Source organism: Mya arenaria, chromosome 10 (genome assembly GCF_026914265.1).
Source record: "Mya arenaria isolate MELC-2E11 chromosome 10, ASM2691426v1".
In the NCBI taxonomy this organism is placed as follows: Eukaryota; Metazoa; Mollusca; class Bivalvia; order Myida; family Myidae; genus Mya; species Mya arenaria.
In genome coordinates this window covers 47,637,191-47,649,419 of record NC_069131.1, presented here as the reverse complement: position 1 = coordinate 47,649,419, position 12,229 = coordinate 47,637,191, and the positions used below count along the sequence as shown (strand labels likewise).

General features: G+C 33.1%; 1 protein-coding gene across 1 annotated transcript; it reads left to right on the top strand.

The window, feature by feature from the left end:
- The first annotated feature begins 1,744 nt into the window (after positions 1 to 1,744).
- Positions 1,745 to 11,948, top strand: LOC128205608 (tribbles homolog 2-like). Its single transcript, XM_052907356.1, has 3 exons — positions 1,745 to 2,681; positions 4,441 to 4,733; positions 9,414 to 11,948. Exons 1-3 carry the CDS (start codon positions 2,415 to 2,417, stop codon positions 9,886 to 9,888), a joined length of 1,035 nt encoding a protein of 344 aa, XP_052763316.1. The 5' UTR covers positions 1,745 to 2,414; the 3' UTR covers positions 9,889 to 11,948.
- The last annotated feature ends 281 nt before the right edge of the window (positions 11,949 to 12,229 follow it).

The following is a 12,229-nucleotide window of genomic DNA, read 5'->3' as shown; positions in this document are numbered from 1 at the left end:
AAGAAAGGTCAAGGTCATAATCAAGGGTCATTGGTCAAAATTCATTGTATTGTGGCTTGTCAGGACGGTAACTTGGCAATGCATTGCGGGTTTCACAAATGTTTACCGGGAACATGCAACACATGTATGTAGGTCAAAGGTTATTGTTATGATGAAAGGGTGATGGGTCAAAAGTCCTTGTTTTATTATAACATGGCCATCTATCTGGGCATTTTTATTTTACTTGGCACTAATGTTCGCGAGTTGCAAGTATGGGTATGGTGCGAATACCGTACGTGATTTATATTCTAGAAGTCAAGACCAAAGTTAAAACCTTCGTGGAGTTTGTGACCTGACAATTGTCTAAATCACATTAAATTCAAAGGTTCATGGATATGCATATATATAATGCATACAATTTGCAGTATTGCAAATTAATTTTACAGACAAGTAGATTAAATTATATAAAATAATTGTGTTAACACTTCATCATCTAAGAAAATAGATTTCACCTCAATAACAAATTTTAACTTGCAAAATATTTATGAAATTTGGCATCAGTATTCTGGAAGTGCTGATTAGGGTATAATTCCAATTCCAGAAAAATTGTATCAGTATAAGATTGCAATATATTTCACCTCATTAGCACTATTAAAAGAAAATTATAGCAATCTTACACTGAAACAAACAATTTTTCATGTAATTATATGCCTAAAAAGGATTTAAAATGACATTAAATTTTAATTGTTGTTTTTCAGAAAAACATGCCAAATTGTAACCAAATTATCCCCTATTATTCTTTTTTATAAATTAAATTAAAAATGAGAAAAAGCAATGGACACAAATGTATACAGATGTTTAAACGACAATTTTAAATATGACGCCCAAATTCAAAAGTAGAGATAATGTATATGAATGTAAATAATAAATATCTGTTTGCACTGACAAATATTATGAAATACGCTGCCTAAGTGTTTGGGATACATTATATTTAATTATATATACGCATACATCTGGCATGACGACTTAATGAAATCCTCATTGGTATATAAATAATCACAATCAAATAACCTTTTTTCGTATTTTAGTCAAAAAAGCTATTTTCGCGAAAATAGGTTATTTTCGTATTTTAGTCATACCGCACTGAACTTCTATCTTACAGAATATCTATTCTGTACTGTAAATTAGTGCACGAGAGCTGGGACTATTATCGTCCGAGATGTTTTAAGTAAAAAAATAATCATTCAAAATTAAACTGGTTGTCAATGGAAAACTCTGGAACTATTTTGTTTTCGTTATATAATTATACATGTAATCAAATGTTCGATATGTCATTTGTTTACGTCCTATATATTTCTCTTGCATCATCGAACTTAAAGGAAAATTCCATTCTAATAATAGAATATCGTGGTCCAATGAAATTATTACTTTCAGTTTAGATTTGCCATAAATGGGAAGACTTTTCCTGACGTAATAAAGAGAAATCCCCGAAATTGACCAATGAAGTGTTAGAAGATTATCATGATTCATTCAGTAACCGACGAACAGACTATAAAATATTACTCCACCACGGAAGGAGTTCTGATCTGATAGAGGACATAACTGAAGTCTCTACAGTTTCATTATTAAGGAAATTTTAATTACAATCAGATTTATCTTTATTACGTGTATTCATAATTCATACTTGATTTTAAACACACAATCAGCTATTTACGTTTGCATACACCCTATATATTATTCCGCGTTGGTAAATCGGTTTTCGGTTAACTGCGAGATCACACGTTGTCATTTCTTCACAATGGCGACCTACGCAGCCGTGAAGTACGGAAGAAACTAGACGGGAAGGGTTCCCTTCCCAAGTGTAAATCAATAGAGTGTTCGAGAAATAAGGAAACATCAAGGTTTGAAGACTTTACTCTGGAAAGTAGAAGAAGATCTGTTGTGAAATAAGGGCTCAAATTTGAATCGGCGTAGAAGTGAGTAACCGGCGAAATTTTAACCTACTTACATCAAAGCAACGTAATTTCGTCATCTATTGTGAAACACTCGTTTACACTTGGTATGGAAATACTTCGAATCGAGACTTTTGTCACGCACCTTTCATCCATTTGACTAGGAACGGACTCGGTTTATCATTTGTCTGCAACACATGTATGGAACATATGCACGCGGAAATAGTTGTTACTTTCTAAGCAAACAAAGCAGTTATCAAAACTGACGTCATTTTTTTCATGTACATTCATGCTGCTGGAATCATCTAACACAGTGCATTGATGGACTAACTAAAAGGCAATATTTTTCATGTTATATTAATGTTATCATAATAGCATCACTAGTTAACAAATGTTTTGATTGTATGATATAAACTTGATCTGTGATAAAAGCGAAAGTTGAGTTTCAAACCTCGACATATCTGTGATATTTAGAATCTATTTATGAGTCTAATAAGACAAAGGCCCCGACTACAAATTCGAAGTCATGGGCCTAAACAACGGAAGACAGAACAATTGGTTAAAGACTTAACACTAACTGGAGGGTGTTTGACTCCAGAGATACAACTTACAAAACCTCAGTTTCCAGCAAAGCCAAAGGCAGAAAATCAGGGCAAAGTCTATAAGATTGGAAGATTCTTGTTAGAACACACAGAAGGAGAAACTTACAAGGCTTGCGATTGTACGACTGGAGAGGAAAAGATATGCAAGGTTTGTAAAGATTCTTTCTTTTTGTTAATAACTTCAAAAAGTGGCAAAGCAACTTCCTCTTTTGAAAATGCACTGTACCTGTATAGTTCATAAATTTTGTTGTTCATGTCTGTTAAATGATTTTATATATTTGGCAACAAAATAACTAATGGCATCATTACAGAAGTGAATCACTTTTTAGTGACTTAGTTTTTGTCACTTAGTTCAGATACCAGACAAAGGGACAGAACCCTTTGTTAACTTTTCCTTTGTTGGACAAAGAGGGGCCATGTGCTCTAGGGACCACATAAAGGGCTTTGTAAGATTTATGATGAGTCAGGTATGAGTATGCAAGTGTCCATTTAATAGTTTTGTCAGTATTGCTAAATGGTTGTGTAATTGTTTCCTTAGTAAATTGCAATTGTAATGATCTTTACATTTGACAAATAAGCTTTCCACTTTCATGCTTTTAAAATGCAATACATTCTTAAATGACATTAATGAATACTGGTATATCAAACGTAAGCATTAGCTATCTATAGATCCCTATGATATCACTTTCAATCTATTTGCCACAGGGTCATTCTTGCATTAAAACTGACCGCCAGTACTTTCGTCACAGTTCAAACATTTATCAGTGCTTTATCATCCGGCTTTATTGAGTCGATACATGAATTTAAGGTCTCCACCCTGAGGGGACAAGATAAGTGGCTAGTCAAGTATGACCGTTTGATGTCGTAATTGACAATTGTCCACATGTACATTTGTACATGTGGCTTTACGTGTTTTTGTCATAAAACAAAACTTTTATGACAGGCAAACGTGTATTCATGTGCACAAGTTATTCGGGGTGGCATATATTATAACATATTAAATTTATATAGAATTAAAATATAAATTTGAACAGAATGAAAGTGAAATCATGTGGGGGGGGGAAGTTTTTGGCAGATGTCATGTTCAACATTCAGATAAACATATTAATGTATAGTGTTTTACCAATTTTTTTTTTCTAAGCTATTTAAGTATTGCGTAATGGTGCTCAATTTAAAGTTTAAAATTGTCAGTGCTTTCACCAGAAGTTGAAAATATATATTTACTCCAGGGCAGTATATGAATTGAAGAGTCTAAAAATTCTTTGTGAGTTTGTCATCATCAAGTTGTTAACATGTTGCAAGAATGGGGATTTCATCATTGGACAATGGGAGGCATGCAATCTCGTGTTATGGTCATCATCTGAATATGGTGTGATGCTATTTCTGCCCTTACCATAATAATGAGATTGGTGTTAATTTACATCATGATGAAATTTGTTAAGTGTATTGTTAAGGAGACTTGGAAAGGCTATTTCCTTGTTGTTAATAATAAACATGTATGTCACATTCATTTTCTGGCTCATGTAGGTTATAAATGAGTACCCGGACTGACTCGTCACGTATAACTATTACAAACCAAATGGAAGTGGTAGCCAAAGACTTTTTTGTCTCATACTTATGCCTATGAGCAACAGTTTGAATGGACAACAATTTAAATAAATCAAAATTGGCCAAATATAATGTCATGTACCATTTTCACTGATTGCGCAACATTGCTAAATAGTCCTGATGAAAAAAGAGAAATGGTTTATCATTGTTATAGTTGCCTTTGAGATAAGTCATGAAAGTTTTTAAGGTATGCATTATACCATAACTGTGGTATAACGATGGCTCATTGGAGCTTATTTACAATTCATCAAGGGACTTTCTTTCTAACCAATGAACAAAATCCATTTTCTACATTTCAGGAGTTCCAGATTCACAAATATCGTGAGTCTCTCAGCGCATATTGGTTGGTTGATGCACACGAAAACATTAGCAGTATTTCTGAAATTATTCTCGGGGAAACGAAGGCATATGTCTTCTTTGACTGTCACTATGGTGACCTACATTCTTACGTTAGACAGAAGAAAAAGCTGAAAGAGGATGAGGCGGCCAACTTGTTCCGACAGATTGTTGCGGCTGTAAAACACTGCCACGACAGCGGCGTTATTCTAAGAGATCTCAAACTACGCAAATTCGTCTTTAAAAATAAAGAAAGGTGTGTACCAGTCATTTTGCTTTCCATATTATCAGCTTGGCCCTTAAGTTATTACATTGCTTAACTGTGAAAATGTTTTTCGCAATTTCCTTCTTGTTGTCTGATAAAAACGCAGGGATTGTGACAGTTTTGTGCCAATGGGTGTTTTTCACATGCATCTTCCTACTTCATCTGGCCAGGGGATGGTACTACATGGTAATTGCTCAGCCGTCATACTATTTATGATATATTATATAATATATTTAGACTCCTTAGAAATATCACATGTTTGTATGTATACACCCAGAACAAATGAAAACCAATTTTTTAGTTGTCTTATATTTGAGCAATCTAACATTCCTGTCTAATAAAAAGCAAAGTTAATTTGAAGGGACTCCACAGATTGTATTTTGACTTCCCTTTTTTAAAACTGTTGAAAATAAGTTTTTTTGTGTTTTTTTTTTAAAACATAAATTATTTTTTTTTAAAACATTTTACACTATTTTTTCTAAAGTTAAGTCTCTGAAACATGAACTAGTCCCTTTTATTATCAGAAGCTGGGTTTGTATTAAAATATTGCATCATCTTAATTATAACCAATAAAGAGACTTTGGTGAGTGACTGAGTGATTATGATGGATCATGTGCATGAATAGAGTAGTAAACATTGCATCAGCAAGAAATCACAACTAGTTTGGCTTTGAGGAACTACTTTTATCCTTAAAGGATGAATTGTTAAGAAAATCTATCTATAGGTGTAGTAGTGTTTGCATAATATTTATCAACAAAGTTGACATTTACCTTTTTGAAAAATGCCCGCTTCCGTGCTCATGGGTAAAGTCTAGATGCTTAATGTACATGGCTTGGCCAGTGACTTTCACAAATAATTGTAATTGCGTGTACTTGAAGTTGAATTTCACAAAAGATGCTTGTCATGTTTTTCTAGAAGATTTTATCTTTTTACTAATGTGTTGTTGCACTGCCTTAATTAGAAACAGTCAGCACTTAATGATTTCGTCTTGTAATACAGGCCTTATTATTGAATAAAATATTGCTTCATCTTAATACTAGACTTGTTTTAAAGTGAGGCAGTATTTGATTCAATATTAAGGCCTGTGCATGGAGAGTTCCGAGTTCTGCCTTCCTCTTTAATTAAACCTGTCTTATTTTACCCTTTCTCTGCGTCAGTGAAAGATCTTTTTGTTTTTCATGTTTTTGCGGCTTTTTTCTCTATGTAAGGATATTGATGCAAAAGGAAAGTTAGCTCCAAGGAGCAGAAGTGCCCTACCCATTTTGTTTCAAACACCATTATATAAAACTGGGAAATTGTTCTAAATAAAGAAGATAGGAAGAGCATTGTTAGTGAGTTATTCGCAAATTGCTCCACCCGTTTGTTCTGTTTTAAGACACCTGTGCCTTTCCTATCACTCATAAGGAAAATCTATGTTATAGCAGCAAAAAAGCAATCCCCAGAATTCTCTGCTGAACGTGAAAAAATCATTTCATTCAGAAGTTTACCTCATTATGACATGGAAAACTGAATCAATGAATTCATTCCCTGAGGTTGTATGTTTAGGTTAGGTTGAAGGGACTATTGATCCAATAGCTGGAGGTCTTTGATGCAAGATGGCTGAGATTGTCAAGAAACTAGGCAGACAGTTGTATTAGACTTGGGAATTTGGTGAATTCAACGGAAAAGAAAGAAATATGGTTCTTGATATTTCTTGTAAGGGTTTTGTTGTGCTAAGGATAGGATTGGTCATCTTCTCTCACAATCAGATGATGCATTACAGCTTTTCCTGGGTTGTGTAAACTAATTAGTCTTGTAATTACCAATAAGAGTTGACTGTAGCCTGTAAAGTAGTTCCCCTAGTCGACTTTGATTCATATTTGTGGTACATGTATTACAGACTGGAAAAAAATTGCAGTTGTCACTGTAAAAAACTTCTGTAACTTAATCTGCAAATACAGTAGTGGTGCATGTCAACTGCATAACAATCTGAAAGTTTTAAGATATATCTATCAAGAACATATAACATAGAATTTGTTTTATCATTTGACCTTGCGTGTTGCAAACTCAAGTTGCAAGAAGCTAGATTTTGCCCCGCCTTAGTTACTTGACATGGCTCGATCACAATGAGGATGTATGTTTAAGATACATCAGCCAATTAACATATGGGCGTTAACATTAATTAAATAGTCTAACACTCTGCATTGGAGATTTGAATTTTAATGGTATCAGCATGAATGTAAACAGCCATTTAAATCGAATTGCTAGGTAGAAAAGAAGTGAACGAAAGTGTTTTTTTCAAGAGCCTTCTACACTTTTTTTTTTGATAGATTTATGTTAAAATATTGGTTACTTACAATTTAACGTCAATGTATGAATTCACATTGTGGTTTTGCATTGAAAGTTTTTGACCTTTAACTGTCATTGATAACATGTGTCTCTTGAGCTTTTAAAGATTTTCACAAATTTTGAGTTTAATGTCCTTTAAGGCGGTCACGTGAAGTACCCTAAAGTTCAGCCTTCGGTAAAGAATGTTGTAACGAGTATGTATTTTGTATCTACGCAGTTGAATTATCCTCAAGTATTTGTCATTTTTCAACCAGCTCAATTGATCGCCTCAGCGGAATTTTTTGCAATGAGAATTTAAAACGCAAAAGCCGGAGCTGCAAATCTAGTATGAATGAAAAATGTAATTGGGTAACCTAGATTTTAAAAGAAATTCAATGAAATGCTTTCAAAGCAGTTCTGCAGGACATATGCGCAGTAAATATTTGAAGTGATTTTTTTTTTTGTATATTTATTGAACATAATCATTTTCTCATATGAAATAAATGTATATATATATTATAAACTTGATGAAGTACAATTTAGCGTTTGAATAATATTGGTTGGATATAGTTTTAATAACGTCAGAGTTTGCGAAATAGTCTTGATGGTTGTAAACACTTTTTACAGTTCTATAACCTGACATAAGATGTGGTCTCATTAACGGAAGAAAAAAACATTTCACTGAAGCTCATTTATCACATTACCTAAGCTAGTGGTTTATGCTGATATAATGTAGAACATATAGAGATAAATTAGATATGGAGGTGGTTGCATGATGTGTATAAATAGCAAAGCATTTGCTTTTTTCTTTTAATTTAAATGTCTGTTGAGATCATGTTTGCATTTCATATTGTTTACTGCAATGCACTTATTGATATAACAATTAAGGTTTGAAAAATATGAAAATGACTAGAATTTTTTCTTACATCAAGTGTTTTTAAAAAGGAAAAGGAAGTCTCTATCATTTTAAAAAAAAGTTGTAAAAGGTGTTAAGAGAAGACATGTGACAATATATATATTATCATAACAATTGAAGTATTTCTGCTTTGATTTAGGAATGTAAAATTGTCTTCATGCAGTCCAAAATAACATGGTAGCTTCTAAATATAGAATTGCCCTAAATGATAGCCGAAGCATTTAAAATGTTGTAAGATTGCCAGGTTTACATGTTCTGTAGTCATGAAGTCAAAAAAACACAACACTGGGGTTTAATGGACTTTATTATGAAGCCGTGACTTGACTAGGCTGTAGCCACCGCGATTCGTGACTGTTTTTACCAAAAGTGTTCAACCAAGACCTGCTAAAAACCACGGGCTACGGTTATAATAAATTCTGTATGTAATGAAATAACATACTTATAATCATGCACAATGACTTTCATGAGTGTGCGACCTTTTAAACTATGTCCTATCTTATGAAATACATTTTGAAATGGCATTTGTTCTAGATTTAATATTTACATAAAAGTTATAAACATTTCTGAAGAATTTTATCTCCACGTGTTAAAGTCAAAACAGTTTTTAAATTGCTGAAAAAGAGTACTCAAAACAGCTGAAAACATGAAGGAGATTATAAAGGATATCTTTTTTATGCAGTTGTTAAAATGAACAGAAAAAAACCCACTTAGCTTTTGTCTGGACAATTGACAAAAATGTTTGGCTTATGTAATAGCAAAGCTATTCGAACTTAAGAAAAAAAAGAAATTGGTTAACTAGTGTAGGCTTACAGCACATAAATTTTGTACTTGTTTGCTGAATGGTTGGATAGGTAGATAATGTATATGCTTGTAGGTAGAGGTAGATAAAACGATCTGGCCTCCTGATTCATGACTGATTTTAATGCTGGTAAACAGTTTGCTTTGAACATAAAATTTGGGGGCGAAGTTTATTAATTGGTTTTTGAACAGCGTGGGTAAACAGCCCAGTTGGTTTTGCCCCTACATTGTTTCTGATAAACGTCATAATTGTAATCACTTTATTACAAAGGATTCTTTCTTAACTTTTAAATACTGAATATTTGAAATTTTTGTTCGCAAGGTTAAGTAAACGAACAGTAAATAAACTGTTGATGTCTTTGAACAGTACAATGTGCTTCTATTATGGTTTTGATAATGATTGAAGAAAAATAACTGGATTCAAAACTGTACCGTAATGAATACATGTAACTAGTCAAATAATTGCTGAAAGTTTATTTAACTTGCTCAATACATTACCCCTAAGGACTACAAGTATTTCCATATTAAATGGACTTTCTTACAAGTACTACTAATATTTCCATATTCCATAAATTATATAATGATACATGCTTAGCATAATAATGGACTTAGAGCAGAAAATGTAATATCACCATTTATTCTATTTTCAGAACCGAGCTGCGATTGGACAGTTTGGAAGATGCTTGCATTCTGGAACAGGAAGACGACGATCGGCTTTCAGATAAACATGGCTGTCCAGCTTATGTTAGTCCGGAAATCTTGAACCACAACACTCCGACATACAGCGGCAGGGCAGCCGACATTTGGAGCTTGGGCGTCATGCTTTACACCATTCTTGTTGGACGTTATCCTTTCCACGATGCTGAGCCAACTATTCTCTTTTCTAAAATACGAAGGGGCCAGTACCTATTACCTCCGTCGTTATCATCGAAGGTTAAATGCCTGTTAAAGAGTGTTCTACGTCAGGAGCCGGATTTACGCCTCTCGGCAGAAGAATGCCTAAGTCATCCTTGGCTTAATCAGGGTTCTCGTTCGAATGGATTTGTAACAATTAGTAACAAATTTAACGATCAAACAGTACCTGAAGTTGTATTGGACACTTTTGAACACGACTTTTTTACCTGAGTTTTATAACCTGCTATTAAGTTTATACAGAACCGTTAGATATTTAACAAATTGTTTTTGCGATTGTTAATTTCTACACAGCTGCCATTGTTTCCATGGTTACCTGTATTGGCTGTTAATATTGAGGCAAACACTGTATACATGTTGGCAATGTATGTAACTTATTGCAGTAAAAATAAAAATATTTGAATAACATCTTTTGTTACGAATTAGAATTGAAATATCATTAACAGAACAAAAGTTCAAACAAACTGTCCATCTTGTTTTGCATTCCGTTAGTTAATGTATTAAGAAATGTTACACACAGTATTGGTAAAAGGAAGACTATTCTTTTATTTATTTATTTTGGAGGAAACTGGTATGTTTTTTCAAAAATGGAAATAGTTTTAACTGGTATGATGTTTAAACCAATGAAAATATTGTAGCAATATAATTTCCTTAATACTTTGTTCATGTTATCAGAAGTTAGAACGATATTTTATCAATATGAATGAAGCACATGCCCTCAAATTTCTATTGATAATAAATATAATTAATATTTTCCCATTCGAAGGCAATAAGTAAAATGAAATGGTGACATTATTTTTTGAAAATTAATATAGTTTCCAAAGTCTTTGTATTAGTTAGTTTATTTATTGTAGGCAGTAGATTATAGTGTACCTATCAATGTTTAGCCCCACCATGGAGGGGTGGGGGGAGGGGGCATATAAAGGACTTTAGTTAGGAATTTGACAGGCCTGGTGGTATCACAACTTGAATTGAAAGTTAACTTGTCTTGATTATCTTTGAATTCAAAGGATCTTTGAGGCCTTGAATACGGACGACCCAAATGAATTTGACCAATTACCCTGCTCCAGGAGTGGGAATAACCGTTTTAGGCAATAAAATTGTTGTCTGAATATCCTGGGTATGCCTGTTTCCCCAACTCCTAATGGGGCAAAGATTGATAGGTACACATGTGTTGTATCTCTCTATTTATACTAAATATAGTTGAAACAAGAATTGATCTGGGTTTTTTGAAAGTGCTAAATTTGTTAAAATGTTCCAATATTATTGTTAACCAACATTTTCAATCATGTTTTTTTCCTTCAAAAGAAAGAGGTCATTTTTGAAGCCTGCTAAAATGACATTGCCAACATTGTTAACTTGAGTCAAGAAATATTTTGGTAACAAATATGTTACGTGTACTTGTTACTTTATATAACTTGTCTTACATTATTTTTTTAATAGAATATGCACGATTTCTCTTTAATTAATGTACACATTTCTTAAGTATTCAGTGTTTTCTCTCTGCTCTTTGTGTAAATTAATCGGTGGCACCTGTTATAATTTGCAAAATGCAAAGATTTTCATTGATATTTTAACAAAACAGTGCACTTGTGTTGACTGATAAGAAAACCTCCGTTCAGTTTTTTAAAGACAAATATTGAATCGTTTACTTCCTGCAAAAAAATAATCAGCAAAAAATATGTTTTAATGTTCAATTCAAACCTGCTGATGAATAATCTTCTGCTATAGAAAGTAGCAAATGGTTACAAAAATACATTCATTGCCTCGATAATTCCAACACGCAAAACAGGTTATGATTTTCTAAACGTCTTCACAATTATCTGATATAACTTCAGGCACTATTTCTGGGTCGTATTTTATCACAAACATACAACAAACATACATGTTTTTTGTTTTTTTTGTTAACCAATCAAAATGTATATTTTTATACACACATGTTATGATATACTTGTCGAAAGTAGCGATCAAATCTATGGGTATGGGCTTACTATGTACCATCTAGGAATGTTTAAAAAAGCTGTTATATAATAATTTGTTGTTAGTTTGTTGATGAGACCAGTTTGTCGACGTAATGGACCCTATGGCTTTGTCATTAACTGGTGTGTTGTTGATCACCCCCTTTCATGTTTGTGTTGTTAAATCATATTTAAACCGAGACCGTTACTTTATGTCAAATGTGCGAAGGGTACGTTACGAGGGAAAATGTGTTTTTCCTGAGTTACTTGCTTTTATCAAAATACCAAAAGAGGAAATAAATAAGATAAAATGATGATGGTGTTTGGTTTAATTTGCCTATCAGTTGAAACAAGTGATGAGGATAAGGATGAGGATGAGGATGATGATGAACGACCGTATTAAAACAGCTGATGTCATGAGAATCATGTAAATGATGATGATGTTGATGATGATGATGATGGACATAATCATGATGCTGATGAACGACCGTATTAAAACATCTTTTAAAAAGGATAAACAGACCCCCCCCCCCCCCCCCCCCCCAAAAAAAAAAAAAAAAAAAGTTTACTGTAAATGGACAGTTTACTATCTTTTG

Bases quoted from the DNA above. Each gene is read 5' to 3' on its own strand.
- LOC128205608 (XM_052907356.1), top strand. From the start codon at position 2,415: ATGAGTCTAATAAGACAAAGGCCCCGACTACAAATTCGAAGTCATGGG. The intron at 2,682-4,440 runs GTTTGTAAAGAT...TCTACATTTCAG, and splicing joins GAGAGGAAAAGATATGCAAG to GAGTTCCAGATTCACAAATA. The intron at 4,734-9,413 runs GTGTGTACCAGT...TTCTATTTTCAG, and splicing joins GTCTTTAAAAATAAAGAAAG to AACCGAGCTGCGATTGGACA.